The 18840-nt window shown below is 37.9% G+C and overlaps 1 protein-coding gene across 2 annotated transcripts; it reads left to right on the top strand.

Moving 5' to 3' along the window:
• The first annotated feature begins 952 nt into the window (after positions 1 to 952).
• On the top strand, positions 953 to 18396 carry dhx35 (DEAH-box helicase 35). Of its 2 annotated transcripts, none has more exons than XM_086069088.1 (22): positions 953 to 1109; positions 1328 to 1467; positions 1692 to 1819; positions 1911 to 2003; positions 4800 to 4877; positions 4979 to 5083; positions 7004 to 7065; positions 7127 to 7196; positions 8904 to 8963; positions 9233 to 9345; positions 9416 to 9512; positions 10397 to 10555; positions 10657 to 10867; positions 10947 to 11071; positions 12978 to 13032; positions 13122 to 13312; positions 13399 to 13476; positions 13584 to 13707; positions 13787 to 13868; positions 14031 to 14102; positions 15204 to 15315; positions 16453 to 18396. In XM_086069088.1, exons 2-22 carry the CDS (start codon positions 1428 to 1430, stop codon positions 16489 to 16491), a joined length of 2094 nt encoding a protein of 697 aa, XP_085925214.1. In that variant the 5' UTR covers positions 953 to 1109; positions 1328 to 1427; the 3' UTR covers positions 16492 to 18396. The 2 variants fall into 2 exon arrangements, with proteins under 2 accessions (XP_085925214.1, XP_085925213.1); XM_086069087.1 differs by having other exon boundaries at positions 954 to 1109; positions 13578 to 13707.
• The last annotated feature ends 444 nt before the right edge of the window (positions 18397 to 18840 follow it).

The raw sequence follows: 18840 nt of genomic DNA, 5'->3' as shown, positions 1-18840 counted from the left end.
AGATAAAAACTGAAAGGTCAGAATATTACATTTATCAGCAAATTGTCCCTTTACAAAAATGTGATATTATAAGCTTGTTACCAATCAATTTTCCAAATAAATGTGATAGTTATTTGAACAAACAGCTTTCACTGGCCCCTGATTTTAAAAGTAGTTATTCGTCAATTTGTTGTGTAAATATGAGACGATCATACATTTATTTGGGTTGTACAGTGCGGACAGAAATAACTTCATGCCCATCGAGTCCAGCAAGATGCCCTTTCAACGTGACCTTTTAACATGCCATAAAATATACAACCGGCAATGGACATGCCCTGAGAAATTGTGGTCACTGGGGGGATGCCACCCTCTGTATGCCTCTGGTAAAAACAAAAAAACAAACCCAAGTTAGAAACCCTACTTTGAAACCACAATCCTAGTTTATAACCCTAATTTCAAACACTAACTCATATCTTATTATACCTTTATTTAACCAGATAAAACCCCACATCTTAAACTTTAATTAATTTGAAACCCTAATGCGACTTTAAAACCCAACTTTGAAACCCTAGCCATAGTTTACAACCCGTTTGAAACCCTAACACTAGTTTAAAACCCTGCTTTGAAACCCTAATCCTAGTTTAAAGCCCTACTTTGAAATCCTAACTTGAGTTTGAAATATCAATTTCAAACCCAAACCCTGGTTTAAAAAAATTCCAAAGTGTTTGAGGGCCCTCAATTCCAGCCGGATGCCCATTCACACAAAATGACAATAGACTATATGCCACGGAGGAGGCGGGACTTCCAACTTCCGGGTTTTCACCAATCAACTTTTGTTTCCGTTTCCGGTTTGCGACGTGTGGGCCGCATTCCAGTACTTGCGCTTCCGTCTTTGTGCCCCTCGGTTGCGCTTTCCCGTCGACGGGTGCGAGGCTGCGAGTGTGTAGTGTCTGTCCCAGTGTTCGAAGCATTTCAAATAGCCGAGACGCCCTCCCGCCGATGAGCGGGAGCGAGCGGTTGGGGGGCGCAGGCGTGGCGGTGCGAGTGTTGGAACGCGGCCAGCGGTGGCCGAAAATGGCGCTGATGTGTAAAACCCGGAAGTCGGAAGTCCGTGGCATCTACCCCATACGGTACTAGTTTACAGTAACTCGTTCTTTTACTAGATCTGACTTCAATACTCAATTATTTTAATAATTACTAAATATATATATATATATATATATATATATATATATATATATATATATATATATATATATATATATATATATACACACACACACTAAAATATGCAAATAATATACCGTATATTATTATTATTATTACTATTATTCTTATTATTACGCAGACGCTTCTTTGCAAAGCGGAGGCTTGCCAGTGACTTTTATTTTCTTGGTTGGCTGTAACGTCACCAACGAGCGGATACAAGCCATGACGTCGAATCCAAGATGGCGGGCACCCGTTCCACGATGAAATTTTGGAAGCCGGGTAAGTTAGTCGACTTGAGTGTGAATATGCATCGGTTTCTGTATGTACGAGTCAAAATGCATTGGCATATTAACAGCTTTACAAGCCAGTCATGATAATCATCCTTTGCGGGCTTTTTAAACCTCAAATCGGAATGTGCGCGATATGTGCAGCCAGTCCTGCGGGAAGTCGCCTTTCACCGTTGCGTTGCATGCATTCGAACCGTCCGTCTCCCGTGTGACCAGGGTCCGTGGCGCCTGGGATCTCCGAGGAACGTGAACTAAACACCGAGATCAGCGGTTCCACCGCCGTCTTCAATCCCTTCATTTCACTCTCCATCGAGAAGCAGAGACAGAAGCTTCCCGTTTTCAAGGTGTCCCCAACACCTTCCACACCTTCTTTCTCCCTCGACCTCAACTCAGGCGAGTTTGTCTCATCTTGGCCCAAAATGATTGTCTTTACAGCACAGAAACAACATCCTGTACTTGGTGGAAAGCTTTCAGACTGTCATCATAGTTGGGGAAACGGGATGTGGGAAGACGACACAGATCCCGCAGGTTTGTGCAACATCTTCACAACATAGAAGCCATGCAAAAACAATGGCTTAAGTTTATTCGATTTACTCTTAAACAAGTTGACATGCTGCACTTTGATGTACTTTTACTTCCTACATTTAAAACAGATATACACTGGTGCCTTCAAGATATGAGATACGAGGCGTCATTCAGCCGATTTTTAAAAAAGATACTTCGAGCTGTTTTGATCTTTACTGTCATTAGTAAATATGAAGAGAATTACATGTTGTGTTTTAAAAAACAACAACAACAACCAATCTACATTGCTTTAAGAACAGCCCTGTTACGTTGATGCTAACATAATGGTATAATGCTTTGACATGCTAACGGTTAGCATTGATAGTCGTGAATTTACATATTTGAACACAAAAGGTTTCACAACATGTTAGACAGATAATACAACAACTGGCATAGATTGTCACCCTCTTAAAATAAAGTATTTTTTCTCTCTTTTTTTTTTTTAACTCAATGACTGCTATAAATTCATAAGAAAAAAAAAGATTATTCAAACTTTGGGGCGTCGTTCAATAAAATTTGTGATTAATCGTGAGTTAATTATTGAAGTCATCTGATTAATTACAATAAAAAAAATGTAATCGCCTGACGCAATTTAAAAAATAAAATAAAATATTATTAAAAATTAGGGGCGCCATGCGATATTTTTTTAAAATTGATATTAATCGCATGAATACACTAGTTAACTCACGATTAATCACAAATTTTATATCTGCTCTAAATGTACAATAAAATAATCTAGGTTTTCACACTCTTGTTAACAAAAGTGGAAAAAAATATGTTAAACGAATAGAAATAGTTAACTCTTTGACTGCCAGACGTTTTCAGAAAAGGGATGCCGTCAGTGCCAGCCGATTTAAGCATTTTGACTGATCTTTCAAGGTCCACAGAAAATGTTCTGTTTGGACTATGGAAACACACGTACTACCAAATGAAAGATTGGACTTTCATCTTTCATCAGAAAAAAAAAGTTTGTTTCTACCTTATTCCGTTCTTTAGTAATCAACAATAGAAAATAGTTAGTTTGATCCAATTTCGCCTGTTTTGGACCAAAATACGGAGAAATCAAGCTTTTAGTGAAACAATATTATTTCATGCATTCTAGTGAATTTTACACTTCTTTTTGTCCATGAATGATGCCACAAACACCTAAATAGTGCTTTACTTCTATAAAACACTACCACCAAGAATGAAAAAGTGTTTTTTGATAGCAAAATACGTTTATTTACATTCAACAGTGTAACAATTTGACAACAATTTGGCAAACTATTTACAAATGTGTGCAACTGTGGTGCTATTTACAAATATGTGGATGTTTCAACGACAGTTTTTCTTTTTGTAACACTCTCCTGCGTGCAAGAAGACGCAACAGCATTTGCACAACAGATTGCCTCTTCGCGTGCTCCACTTTCTTGCAGGCCGTTTTTTCCGGGGAATAGCAAGTATATACTGCAGTGTGTGTTGCCATCAAGTCTAATATCAGGATCATGCTACGGTTTCGTTACGTCTCGCTTCCTCGTGTCCTTCAGTTGCTACACCGGGTTGTAAGAGATGTTTTGATCCATTTTATCCACTCCATTCATGGTGGCATCGTAGTCCAGAAACAGTGTCTTCTCCGTGATCAGACTGTACCCGCTCCTCCGATGAATATGCATTGGACTCGGGGTACTCTTCATTGTCCGACAAAATGTCCGCATGTGAAAGCTCCGGCGTTAGCAGCGGTAGCCGCGCTAGCCGGTGAGGCTTACTACGTGATCATAACAGTCGCGTCAAGGCTTCCAACTTTGGCGTCAAGCTCGGAGTCATCATCATCGTCGACATCAATGCGCTTTTTAGTATTGATTGATGCTTTCCGTCTTTGAAAAAAATGCTCAAGCGTGAGCTGCTTGCAACCGGTTGATTGGTCAGCCGTTGTGGGCTTTATCAGCCATTGTCTCCTCAACACTCTAGCTCCGCCTCACGTCTTCTACTGACGCCCACGGTGGGCGGTCCATCCAACCTTGTGCAAAGAGAGTCATCGCTGCCCTCTAGGGGCCAAAACGAGTCTTTTACTAATCAGATCTGCCTGATACTTTCAGCACAGCTGCCCAAGGCTTTCCTGCACCCGTTTTCAAAAAAAAAACAAAAAAACCATAGGGGACGTCTTTTAACGTCCTCGGCGCCCTTCCCTAGGTTTATGCTAAACGTTTTATAACGTTTATGGCGGTCAAAGAGTTAAAAAGAATTTTTGACATCTATAGCCGTCAATGGCAGTGAATGAGTTAAAAACAAATACAAAAATGTGTTTTTTTTTTTGGGCAGCGGACTGGAACAGATTAATGGCATTTCCCTTCATTTCGGTGGGAAAAGATGATTTGTGATACAAATGCTTTGAGTCATGGTTCAAAATGAAACTAGTATCTCAAAGCACCACTGGATATGTACCGGTACTTTCTACTTTGTCAAAATAGGCTTGTTGTTTTTTTTTCTTGGATGACAAAAAAACAAAAGTAAATATAGTGTAGGTAACGTCAAAGGCAGTCGAGATCTTGATTGATTGAAATCTTGGGTCTTTTCAGAAAGGGACAGCATTTTTCTTCTTTTTTTTTTTTTTTGCACAGGAGTCGAATGACTACCTATTTTTTACCAGCCTCGGCTTTCTGTACTTCTACTTCTAACTCTTTTCTGTGATGCGTCCCGGTTTGTGTTGCCCTCCCCGTAACATTGATGTCATTCTGCTTTGCCCCGTTCTGCAGCCATCTTTTTCAATTTATCTCCCCTCAGTACCTGCTGGAGGCCGGCTGGGCGGCCGAGGGGAGGGTGATTGGTGTGACGCAGCCTCGACGTGTGGCTGCTATCTCTGTAAGAGCTCTGCAAGATGTCCTGCGATTGGCCTTTTCTGTCGTGGAAAATCAGTAAAAACGCTCAAGGACGCGGGCGCTTCTGCTTCTCCTTGACGTTAGGTGGCTGGCCGCGTTGCAGAAGAGAGAGCCGCCCGGTTAGGACATGAGGTGGGCTACACCATTCGATTTGACGACTGCTCTGACCCTCAAGCGACAAGGATCAAGGTGGTCCTAAACACATTGGAAACTTTTCAGTGGGGCCTGACCGATTCATCGGCCGATTATTGCCCTTCAAACATTTAGCCAAAACAGTCGGCCGACTGAGCCAAATGACCGATTGTCTTTCCTTTAAAAGGTTATACTGTAATCGTAGAAAACCGAAGTTTTCCGAAAGTACCCTGAATGCACCATTGTGCTTGCGTAGTAAAAATGGATTCTCATAAAAATCGCGATTCTCATTTAGTACGATTCAGAATCGATTTTAAATGTCCCAAAATTGATTTAATTTCAATTATTTTATACTGTCTTGCCCTTGTTTGTGTGAGCCTTTATTGGGAGCACTGTTCATGTTGTACACGATTTGGCCACTGAGGGGCAGTGTGGTTCCGCTCATTGTGATACACTGTTAAGTTGTAGCCACACAGAAGCAAAAAGTCATGATCAAGTTATTCCAATAAAAGTTTTTTTTTTTTTTGCAGTGTAGAATATTAAAATGCTTCTCTGTATACATTCCTGAAGCGTTTTGTATGAATAGCCGTTCTTTTGAGTGATAAAAGTGCCACGAGTAGCGCGCTAATTAGCATTAGTGAGTCAGACTGGAGTAGATTATGACAATTCTTTGCATATCTATAAATTGAAGCAGAAATAATTGTCAATAAAATATTTTTTCATCGATAATCGAGTCTCAATCGAATCGCAGACCCAAAAATCGGAATCAAATCGCGAGACAGTCAAAAGATTCCCAGCCCTATTGCGTAGCATTAGCAACTAGCAAGTGTGTAGCGTATGTGATTCTGTTGTCCCTAAGAGTCCTTTAAACTGTTTAATGACACCACAGTTGAAGTTCGCTGTAAAACTAAACACCCAACAATAAGAATTACGTCCATTGTATATTTAAATACAAAACATGCCTCGTTTGTCTAACATCGCTAGCCTCGCGCTAATGCTAAAGTGAATGGAGGATCCCATTTAAATGCTAAAGGGAAGTTAACGTCGACTTTGGGAGTGTTTTTTCTTCAAATTGCGAATATTCACACACAAATGTTGTGGGAACACAAACCCAGTACCACTGGTAACATAAGGCACACATTCTTCCCCAATCTGTTTAAAAATTGTTATTTAAGAATGAAATTGCATTACATATTTTTCTAAATAATCATGAGATTAATCTGTAATCTGTCAGAAATTGGGATTGGCATCGGTCTCCAAAAAATGCATATCGGTCGGGCCCTACTTTTTAGATTGTGGTGCCTTGAAATACGAGTGACTTGATTTAACTCATTCACTGCCATTGACGGCTACAGACGTCAAAAATTCATTTGAACTATTTCTATTAGTTTAACCTTTTTTTCCACTTTTGTTAACGAGTGTGAAAACCTAGATTTTTTTTATTGAACATTTAGAACAGATATAACATTTGTTATTAATTATGAGTTAACTAGTGAAGTCATGCAATTAATTCAATTTAAAATTGTAATTGCCTGACACCCCTAATTTTTAATGTTTTCTTTTCTTTTTTTTTGCATCAGGCGATTATTTAAAAAACATTTTTAAATTAATTGCATGACTTCAATTATTAACTCACAATTAATCAATAATTTTTATATCTGTTCTAAATGTAAAATATTTGCTTTAGGTTTACATACTCTAGTTACCAAAAGTGGAAAAAGTGTTAAACTAATAAAAATAGTTAAAATGAATTTTTGACGTCTATAGCCGTCAATGGCAGGGAATGAGTTAATAATCCATTACAATTGCTATTTTTTTTGGGAAAGAAAGGCTGACATTTCAACCGGCAAAGATGATTTGAGATATCATTGTTTTAGTAAATTAAAGTTCTTTGTATCTCAAGGCAACACTGCGTACCACACACAACTCCAACATTCATCTTTTTTTTTTGTTTGTCACTCTGCCTTTGGGTTTCAGTTCCTTACAGATGGAATGTTAGTCCGGGAGATGATGGCCGATCCTCTGCTTAAAAAATACAGGTAGCGCCTTGAATATGCCAGGCTGGCTCCTAGCATCTCTGATGTTTTCTGTCTTTCTCAGTGTGCTGATGCTGGATGAAGCGCACGAGAGAACCCTGTATACAGACATAGCCATCGGCCTTCTGAAGAAGGTATCACAAGTTTTGGAATTTTAAGTCGGGGGTGTCAAACTTGTTTTCATCACGGGCAGTATCGAACTTAAAATTACCATCAGGGTGGCGGTTATAATGAAGAAACCACAAAACGTCACAAAACGTATACCGCTAATCATTTTAAATTTTATTGTACCTAATAAAAAAAACTTTGCTGTCAAAGTACCAAACGACACTATATGTTATACATATACTACACATAATAAAGTAGCATAATAGGCAAGGTGCCATAAAATAATTAACAGAGGTTTTACTCCTGAAAAGAATATTGAATATTATTGTAAGACGTGGAAACGTTGTTAACACTGCACTTAAATATTAAAATAAACTGTACTTTTTAATGATTGAAATTAAAATGTCAAAAAAAAATTTTTTTTAAGTGTCAAATCAACAGTTCTTAAAGATTAAATTCAATTGTATTGTGCTTAAAAAGTCAACTGAACTGTATTTAGTTAAGTAGTGATTTTTATTGGCTACCACTAGAGGGAGCCAATGTTCCACACATGATGGTTCGGCACTAGGGCTGCTCAATTATGGATTTTTTTAAATTACAATTATTTTGGTAGTAATTGAAATATTCAAACATGCACTTATTTATTTATTTATTGGTTTAAAAAAAAAGAAAGAAAGAAAGAAGATAAATCATGTAAAAAGTGTTAAGATAAAATACTTTGAAACCCTATGCAAGTTACTTTTGGGCCAAACTATTTATAAAATTATTTGAAAATAAGTAATAGCAGATGTATAAATTCTATTACGGTTTTCTTGTATAAACAAACATAGTGCATTGGCGTTTGCTTGCTATCCACTTATAAATTGCCATCGAAACATTTAAATAATCTGTTAAATACCTTTTGAGTAGATCTATAAAGTGCAAATTTTGAACTTAAGTGTCTAAGACTTAGACATTGTAAAATGAATACTATTTTCACATTGATAACAAAAGTGCAGTTTGTAAAAAAAATCAAATCAAATTGAAATTCGGAATAGAATGGAATTTTTTTTTATTTTTTTAACTATTATCAAGTCAAGTTTATTTATATATCCCTTAATCACACAATAGTCTCAAAGGGCTTCACATGCCCACAGTTGACAAATATCAACAATATCCCCCGATCGAACCACAGTTATGCCAACTTTGTAATTGTGGAGTATAATAATTTAATGTCTATTAACTCATTCACTGCCATTGACGGCTATATACGTCAAAAATTTATTTGAACTATTTAACTAATTAATTAGTTTAACATTTTTTTCCCCCCACTTTTGTTAACAAGAGTACGAAAACCTATAATTTTTTTTATTGTACATTTAGAACAGATCTAAAATTGGTGAAGTTAACTAGTGAAGTCATGCGATTAATTACGATAAAAAATTGTAACTGGCGCCTCAAATTTTTATTTTTTAATTATTTTTTAATTAATTAATGGCAGTGAATGAGTTAATAGCACAGCCCTATTGGGCACATACCTTGGTGTTATATTTACAGTTTTGATATTGGTCATATTGTGGCACGCGAGGCATTTACTTACCTAATATGTTCCATGCGGGAACCCTAAATATTGGCCCAATCATAACTGCCCCTGCATTTTTGATCCTTATCATTTTTTACGACAAATTTTGAAAAACGGTGTCAAGATTTCGCAACTGTAAATCGGAAACCTCGCGAACCTTTTTCTTCATCAGATCCAGAAGAAACGCGGAGACCTGCGGCTGATTGTGGCCTCCGCCACTCTGGATGCTAAGGTAACGGCGCCATTAAGATGAAGAGATATGCTGGAGTGGTGACAAAACCAAAAGTCATCGTCAGGTCAGATTGGTGCAAGGAAGAGTGCAGTGTTCGATGTCAGCTGAAATGTCTCACGTGTGAATGAGCTGTTGCGTTCCTATACAATATAGGAATTAAGTAACAATATAAACGTAACGTAAAGGTAGAGAAGTGCTATACGCTTACGTCGAACAAGAAGTTGTTTTGTCTTGCTAACCATACAAAATACAATTCCTGTTTCCGTAAGAAATTTCACGAGTTCTTCAACCTGAACGAGTCTGGAGATCCCAGCAAGGACACATGCGGCATCCTTACTGTAGAGGGCCGCACTTTCCCGGTGGATATTTTCTACACTATCAGGTATGGGCGCTGTGCATTCTTCAGACTTCATTTTTGACGCGACACTGAAGTCTCTCTGTTTGGTCCCCAGTCCTGTACCCGACTACGTGAAGGCCACCGTGGAGACGGTGATGAAAATACACGAGGCGGAGGATGCTGGGGATGTGCTGGTGTTCCTCACCGGGCAGGTTTGAGCCTTTTTTTTTTTTATAACGGTGATACTTAGACACGATGATTTGGTGATACTTAGACATACATGTTTGGTAGTTAAGTTTAATGCTAACATACAATGCAAAATACATTGGACAGGCCACCAAACTAGCATCTTTGGTATACATTTTTTTGGGGGGGTTTTCAATTCTCGTTCAATTTTAGTACCATTTCAATTTAGTTTTATATCTCAGTTGAGCTTTATACCAGTAAATACCAGTTTTTTTTTTTTGATTTATTACAATATTTTTTTTAATACTATCAATTCATCATTCATTAAAAACATTTTTTTTTATGCTACCAATTTCTATCTAATTGCTAGGGGTGCACGATAATGCTATTTTCAACCGATACAGATAAACCAATCATTTAGTAAGTGCCGATGTCGATAACCAATAAGTCAGCCGATAATTGTTTGCAACATTAACTTGAATGCAAATATACTTCTACTATAAAGCTAACATGGACAAATACATGTAAACATTGCGTAAAGCACCATGAAGCTAAATTTGATTGATATGTCTACTAAGAAAACTAGTAACTCATTTTGAGTTTTGCTCTCTCTCTCTCTCTCTCGTAGAAATTGTAATCCCCATTTTTAATAAATGTACCTGTAAACTGATTACATGTTTTTCCCTGTAACTAATGGAATACAGTTTAAAAAAAATTGCAATCTGATTACATAACGGGAGTACATGTATTCCGTTACTCCCCAAGCCTGATAGCACATTTCATGTACAATATGATTCATAAAGCATTAAAAAACAAAATATTATTCTAATATAATTTGATTAAAATGAAAACAGCTGTGCAGATCCTCTCTCTTTCGAACCCATTGTCTTTATTCTCATGTTTTGGGTAGGAGGAAGTGGAGAAGGTGGTGTCACTTCTGCAGGAACACGCCAGGTCGATGTCGCGGCAAGGAATGAAGAAACACCTGCGGATTTTGCCAATGTATTCCGGTTTGCCTTATGCCGAGCAGATGAAAGTCTTTGAGCGGGTGCCCGCCACAGTTCGCAAAGTAAATATGCTGCAGAAGACCGCATGTTTGTGTGCGGGTTTCAATCATTGGTTTATTTCATTAGCAGTATTTTATAAATGCCTTTAACTTCCTTCTTCCAGGTGGTGGTAGCCACTAACATAGCCGAGACGTCCATCACCATCAACGGTGTCGTTTTTGTCATCGATTGTGCTTTTGTGAAGCTCCGCGCGTATAACCCCAACACCGCCATTGAGTCACTGGTGGTGACGCCCATCTCCAAGGCTTCGGCCAGCCAGAGGACAGGGAGAGCCGGACGCAACCGACCCGGCAAATGCTTCAGACTCTACACAGGTGAGGAAATACAGAAGGTTTATTTATTTTTTTGGTGATCATGCGCTGATCACCTTTTTTTCTTTTTTTTTTCCATCAGAGGAGGACTTTGAGAAACTACCTGCCTCGACCGTGCCAGAGATGCAGCGCACCAATTTGGCCCCAGTTATTTTGCAGCTCAAAGCTTTAGGCATTGATAATGTTCTGCGCTTCAGTTTCATTTCGGTGAGTAGAAAATTTTAATCATTTGATTGACATCATAAAATGCATTGTAACCTTTCTCATTTTTGGATGGGACAACTCTTTTTACATTTGTGAGAGGAGTCACATACACATACAGGAAGACTCAAACCGAGATTGAAACTCACAAAATTTATCTTTAAATAATAGCTGCTGATATCCATCAATATGTAACGCAAAATAAATCTGACATTAAGTCCTCCTCGGCAGTAGGTGGCGCTATACTGCGGCAGTTTGACACATCGGCAAAAGTCTTTGCTCACAATTTTTTGTCATTTTTTTAAACTAAATTTTCTATACGGTATCAAAAGTAGCAGAGGTATCTGTACTCTGTATTGGGGAGTACTTAGAGTGTTATTGGTCCAATACAGGGGTGTCAAGCATACGGCCCATGGGCCACAACAGGCCCGTCAGTCGGTCTAATCTGGCCCGTGAAGACAGAATGCTCCTTTTGCTGCTCACCGCTCCCTCAGGGGATGGGTCAAATGCGGAGAACGTATTTCGCCCCACCTAGGTGGGTGTGACAAACAGTGGTACTTTAACTTTAACACAACTTTCAGTTTTTTAGGAAAAGTAACTGTTGTTGCTAATTTTGTCCACTGGAGGTCGTACTCACAACTTAAATGACAATCTGAAAATGTGGGTCTTACTCGTGATTTTATACAAATATTGTGCGCTCATTTTTGTTAAAAAAATATTCTGCAATAAAATAAAAATAAATGGGAATATTTTCAGAATGTGTTTTTATTGTAATTATTTGCAGCCCCCCCAAAAAAGGAAAAAAATAATTCAGCTGTCATTATTATTTATAACTTAAGGCCACGGACATACTGATCTGTACATATTAGGGCCACGTATAAATATATATATTTTTTTAGAGGGCGGGGGCAAATTTCCCCAAAAAAATTTCATGCACATTTGCGAGTTTATAAAGTGCCAAATTTGTCACTTTAAACTCGCAAATGTGCAAAAAAACAATCTTAAAACATTGGCAGATTTGTGAGAAAAAAACCCTCAAAAACTTACGAGGAATACACGTAGCATACTACTCATACTTTCTGTCGGGTACGGCCACTGGTCAGCGACAAATGTGCCTCACTTTGCGAAGGTTAACATCCGGACGATCACGCATTTAACTTAATTTGTTAAAATTTATATTTACTTGTACATTTATGTTTCCAGTATTATTATTTACACATTCATACATTTTGGTACATTTTTTGTACAAGTATCTAAATTGATGTGTCGAATCTGCTGCTCTCCGTCATTCACTAGCATTTACCTACGGTATGCTAGCATCTGATTGGATGGTTTTAGTCAGCTGATAGGGGATCAGGAAGTGTTGTCGCTCTAGCTGCGGTGAATGACGAGTAAAGTTTTAACTTAAGAATGAATCCTTCTCCATCCTGCCTTTTCATTTTATAAACAGTGTCCCATTAACCACCAATGAATCCTCACATGATTAGACTATAGCTACGCTACGTGTATTTCTCATACGTTTTTTTCTCGCAAATCCGCCTCTCTATTAAGTCTCAAATTTGCGAGATTTTTTTTTTTTAATTTGTGAGGTTTTTTTTCTCGGAATATTGCCCCCGCCCTCTAAAAAATATATTTTTATACGTGGCCCTAATACGCCGTCGTAGATCTGGCCTACTTGAGATCAAACTTGAGTGAAAGTGGCCCCTCATTTAAAATGAGTTTGACACCCCTGGTCTAATAATAGCAAATAATAATAATAAAAAAACAAAAAAAAGTTTGTGTAAATTTGGAAGTAAGGTTCGGTTTTGGGAAAAATGTCAACACTTTTTTTTTTTTTTTTAAGCGACTGACCTTTTTTCCCGCCTGTGGAATTGATCATACAATCTATTTTGTCTTTTTAAACCCCCTCTAGCCTCCTCCAGCTCAGAGTATGGTTCAAGCGCTGGAGCTTCTTTTTGCTCTCGGAGGTACGAAACTGACGTGCACTGGGAAAGCTGCATGCTTCATTCTATGTGACAGAAGATAAACCTGGAGTCTTTTCTCTGTCCATTTGCAGGCCTGGATAATTACGGCCGTTTGACGGATCCCATGGGCGTGCGGATGGCGGAATTCCCCCTCAGCCCCATGTTTGCCAAGATGCTCATGGAGTCGGGGAATTTCGGCTGCTCCAAAGAGATGGTCACCATCGCGGCAATGATGCAGATTCAGAATATCTTTGCTGTCCCTCCCAATCAGAAAAAAGCCGCTGTGAGGAGAATAGCAGTAGCGGCGTTTCCTATAACCTGACAAAGACGTTTCCGTAACCACGCCTTTTCTGTCACCTCTCCCTGCAGGCCCGCCAGCACAGGAAATTCGCTGTTGCCGAAGGAGATCATCTCACCATGCTGAATGTGTATGAAGCTTACATGAAGGTAGAGTGAAGCGGACATTATCTCGCGTGTTCAGTTTCAGGAAGTCTAGAAAATTTTACCTCGTTTAAAAAAAAAATAATTTTGGGGTTCACATTCGGCAGCACCAGAAGAGCTCCAAGTGGTGTCAGGACCATTTCCTCAATTACAAAGGTCTGCAGCGTGCCGTGACGGTACGAGAGCAGCTGAGGCGCCTCATGACCAAGTTCAAGGTGGTGTGGACTTCCAGCGAAGGTACATCAACTGTTTTGTATTCTGTACAATATGTAAGCACGGTGCTAGTAACCACTTGCAATTGTTTGTTTCCTTGCAGGTGATCCTGACGTGATCTTGAGGTGCATTGTGGCAGGATTCTTTGCCAATGCAGCGCGAATTCACCACTCAGGTTCCTACCGGTAAACATTTTTGTTTTCTTTTCACAAATGTATTTCGGACTGACTCTGCAGGAAGCGGTCTTTCCCAATCTTTTTTTTTTTTTTTTTTTCAGACGAATGAAATGAAATTCCCACAGCATATTATCACACTGGTTGCGTCTCATTTATTTTCTTCTCTGCCAGGACTTTACGAGACGACCGCGAGCTTCACATCCACCCCAACTCTGTACTCTATGGAGAGAAACCGCCAAAATGGTTAGTATGTTTTTGTTGACATCACAAATGTGGTGCCTAATTGCATAATGTTTTTGGCTACATTATTCTTGGCAGTTTACACCAGAGGCTCTTAACCTTGTTGGAAGTCCTGAACCTTACTCTATATTTATAGAGCACTTTCCAACAACCACTACTGTTTTCTTAACCCGTTTGCTCCCAAAGACGCATTTATACGTTTAGTATTAATTTTTTTATTAGTGCTGTCTAAGTTAAAGCTTTAACTAATCACAAAAAATTGCAATGATCATGTATTAACGCAAATTAATCACACTATTAATTTTAAGCGCAGATAGGTAGCACAGGTTGTTTGAGCAATAAACATCACTACATGCATTAAAGTATAACATTTAATAAATGTTTATGTGTGGCATTCAGAATGATCAATCTGATTAAAAAATGTAATCGTTTGACTGCTCTATATTTAATGCGAGAGCATACAGAAGGCTTTGATGCCGCCTCTGAACTGAAGAGAACGGTTGACACAATGGTAGTTATTACAAAAATGACCAGAGAGGTGGCAGCAAAGTATAAGAGATCAACCAGGGCCATCTTGCAAAAAGCTCTATTACCCACAGTTTTTAAATAGATTTGTGAATAATGATGAAACTTAACTATCTTCTAATGCTAATTGCTGCAAAACGGAAATAGATAGAAATCTACTTTTTCCTGATGAAAGAATAGACTCTAATCTTTCTTTTAGTAGGTTTTTATAGCAATAGAACATAATATTCTGTGGGCCTTGCAAAATTCAGTTAAACAGCTGGGCGCGAACGGGATTGCTTCAGTGAAAATGGCTGCGAGTGAATGAGTTAAGATGGAACCCAGTAGCAATGGATGCAGCTGATACAATGAAAACAGCAGAGGCCCCAGAATTGAACCCTGTGGAGCACCATACACGTGACTTCATATCGCGCACATTCTTCCGACCACTTTTTGTTTTGTTTTTTTGCTTGACATCACATATCATCACAAATCCTTTGAGTCGGGGTGTGTGTGTTCAATCGAACCCATGTTAAGAACCACTGCATTACACAAATAAAAGTTGTAATATGTTTTTATGGCAACACTCTGCTACCACAGGGTTGTCTTCAACGAAGTGTTGCAGACAAGCAAATACTACATGCGAGATGTGACCGCAGTGGAATCGTCCTGGCTGGTTGAGTTAGCGCCTCACTTCTACAAGCAGGCTAAAGTAAGTCCAAATAAGAAAGTGTCTTGCTTTATTTAAGAAAGGCGTTTTTATGTTGCAATTTGTTGTACAGTGGCGCCTTGAGATATGAGTTCACTTTACGTGACCATCAAAGCATTTGTATCTCAAGTGATCTTTTTCTGTCAAAATGGATAGAAATGCTATTAATCTGTTTTAGCCCTTTTTGCTTTTTAATTCATTCACTGCCATTGGCGGCTATATACGTCAAAAATTAATTTGAACTATTTTTTATTAGTTTAACATTTTTCCCACTTTTGTTAACAAAAGTATGAAAACATATATTTTTTTTTGTATTAGAACAGATATAAAATTTGTTCTGTTTAACTAGTGAAGTCATGCGATTAATTACGTTTAAAAAAAATTAATCGCCCGATGCCCCTAATTTTTTATAATCTTTTCTTTATAAAATCATTAATAAAAATAAATAAAAGTTTTATTTTTTTATTTTTTAAATAAAAGATTATTAAAAAATTAGGGGCATCAGGGGCAAATTTGTAATCGTAATTAATCGCATGACTTATCTAGTTAACTCAAGATTAATCACAAATTGTATATCTGTTCGAAATGTAAAAAATATATATATTCTAAAAATTCTAGGTTTTCATACTCTTGCTAACAAAAATGGAAAAAAAATGTAAACTCATAAAAATAGTTCAAATGGCACTCTACAATATTGTACTTTATAACAACAAAATAGAATGTAAAGCATTAAAGAGTGTGCATTATGTTTGTTGCGATCCAATTCAGTGTGCTGCTCCTTCTGGTGTGCCCTGTCTTGGCCACCAGGTGGCAGTACTACATCATGCGGACAGTTCGGACATGTATTTAAAATGAGAACACAATCTTGTTATTTTTTTTTTTTTGTGACGGTGAGCCGTTCTTCCAAACTTCAAATTGATGGCATCCTTAACATATCAGCATGTCTTAAAATCTGTATTTGCATGTTGAGGCAGAAGCGGGTACTGCCTCGCAGATTGCTTATTGGGAATTTTTTTTTTTTTTTAACTGGTTGACTAATTTTTTGATTTTGCAGGTGAGACCTTGGACGTCTGCTACTAGTGTCGTTTTTAGTTGGTCTCACTTTCTAAGAGAATAACTTGTGTCTTCTTTCTCTTACAGCATGGTTCACTTGGCAGCAAGAGATCCTGTATCCTCTAATCGTCACCCTTTCCATGTAAATAAATGTCGTATTTATTGATTGCGTCCACATAACACCTGTGACCGTGCGCGACAGCTCTCGCTTTTGATAGGAATCTCCTTTGTATTAGATGTGTGTGAGCGCGATTGCTGATGAATGTGAGACGAGGTCAAACTTGTACATAGTAAGACAAGGCTCAGGTCCGGGGAATGCTTGCAGTCATACCTGGTTCTAGGCTTTATTATTTTTTTAGAAGTTGTACTCGTTGATTGCTGGATGATAAATTATGGCAAAAAGTTGAAATGTTGAGGATGTTTCCCATTTTGACACACTTTTTTTTTTCTCCCAATTCATTTACCCTCTCATAACCTTGGTGCCTTTAGGAACGTGACTGCTAACTTGACCTCCAGTTTATTTTGAATTTCTTGAAATGATCCCGTACGGAAGTGGATTAGGGCCAGTGAAGAGAAAAAAAAAGTTTGGCAGGATTCTGATTTTATTCTCAGAATTCTGACTTTAATCTCAGAATTCTGACTTTAATCTCAGAATTCTGACTTTAATCTCAGAATTTTGACTTTAAGGTGAGAATGGTAGCACTAATAAAGTTGGAATTCTGACCTTAATTTCAGAATTCTGACTTTAAAGTGAGAATAATAGTAGCACTAATAAAGTCAGAATTCTGACTTTAAAGTGATAATTCTGACCTTAATTTCAGAATTCTGACTTTAAAGTGATAATTCTGACTTTAGTCTCAGAATTCTGACTTTAAAGTGAGAATTCTCACTTTAAATGGCTTCGTTAACATATCAGCATGTCTTAAAATCTGTATTTGCATGTTGACGCAGAAGCTGTACTGCCTCACAGATTGCATATTGGGCAACAATTTTCTGCGGCTGTCTTTGATTTTGCAGGTGAAACCTTGGACGTCTGCTTCTTTAATCTCAGAATTCTGACTTTAATCTCAGAATTCTCACTTTGAAGTGAGAACAATAGTAGCACTAATAAAGTCCGAATTCTGACTTTAAAGTGAGAATTCTGAGAATAAAGTGAGAATTCTCACTTTAAAGTCTGAATTCTGAGGAAAAAAAGTCTGAATTTTCACTTTAAAGTCAGAATTCTGAGATTAAAGTGAATTCTGAGAATAAAATCAGAATCATGTCAAACTTTTTTTTTTCTCTCTCTTCACTGGCCCTAATCCTCTTCCGTAATCCCGTGATGGCACTGTGAGAAGACCGCCTTTACCTTTTGTGTAAACGACCCGATTGTGCAGCCTTTTCACCGTTCTGTGCCAGTTTCCTTTCATCAGCCGATTTCTCGTTTCATTCCTCAATGGGTCGTGCGAAAACACACGAGCATTGTGCGTGGAAAGCTGTGAAAACCAAACAAAGTGCTGTGTGGCAACTTTAAATGTAGTAAAATGCACTCGAATGTAGCCTTAAATCTCAAAAGAACTAGCATTTATAAAACCTTGAATATCCACAGTACTTAATTGTCATTTACTTTAGAACTGCAGTAATATAGTTCAATAAACTGCATAATTAGTTACTTGTGCATGTTCACTTACAAAATGCTTTTGTCTAGGTTTTCCTTCATTTTCAGTAAAAAAAATCACCAAACCGTATATTACAAATTGGTCACGATATTATATACTAGAATAATTGCTATTAATCCAGGGCATTCAAAAATGTATACTAGAATAATTGCTATTAATCCAGGGCATTCAAAAATGTAGACAAACGTGCATGTTTTGTTGTCCCACTGCTGGAGATCTGTAAAACCAATCTCAGCCCGCAGAAGCACAACGTACAGTAAGCTAGGTCAACCAACTGTTGCTTGTTAAATGGGCTGATGCATATTCATCAAGTAAATCATTTTCACTTGCCATTTTCTTCTCTTACATCCTTAAATAAAACCTTTAAACTGCACCAAGTGTGAATTCTGTTGTTGGACTTTTATTCAAGTGTCTTGGTTGGCCACTGGATGTCGCTGTTGGTCCACAAACGCAAAAGTACTCACACGTCCTGCAAATAAAGCAGCAGCACACGTTATTTAGTTACGGTACAATTTATTATATTTTATTGTATTAATGATTTTTTTTTATTGTCGCTCCAATTTTGAAGTCACGTGACAGACAAAGGGACGTAATTAGGTCGCCGCCATTTTATACTGTACAATACACACACACACACAGACACAAAATGGGCCTATATCTACATTACTATAGCTGATCAATTCCTGCTTGTACAATGCATTATTTTAATTTAAAGATATCTTCGTACAATAAGTGCAAATTGAAAATATTTAATTATAATGTGTCTAATATTTGTAACGCTATTTGTTATGCATAGTGCATACTTGTGCACATTATT

Source organism: Leptonotus elevatus, chromosome 2, assembly GCF_054856555.1.
Source record: "Leptonotus elevatus isolate MCC_2025b chromosome 2, RoL_Lele_1.0, whole genome shotgun sequence".
Lineage (NCBI taxonomy): Eukaryota > Metazoa > Chordata > Actinopteri > Syngnathiformes > Syngnathidae > Leptonotus > Leptonotus elevatus.
Note: the sequence above shows the minus strand (reverse complement) of the source record. Positions and strands in the feature narration are given on the sequence as shown.

What these genes read in the sequence shown, in the direction of transcription:
- dhx35 (XM_086069087.1), top strand. Translation starts at nt 1,428, where the DNA reads ATGGCGGGCACCCGTTCCACGATGAAATTTTGGAAGCCGG. An exon ending in AGAAGCTTCCCGTTTTCAAG is followed by an intron (nt 1,820 to 1,910) that starts GTGTCCCCAACA and finishes TTGTCTTTACAG; the next exon opens with CACAGAAACAACATCCTGTA. An exon ending in CCTCTGCTTAAAAAATACAG is followed by an intron (nt 7,066 to 7,126) that starts GTAGCGCCTTGA and finishes TGTCTTTCTCAG; the next exon opens with TGTGCTGATGCTGGATGAAG.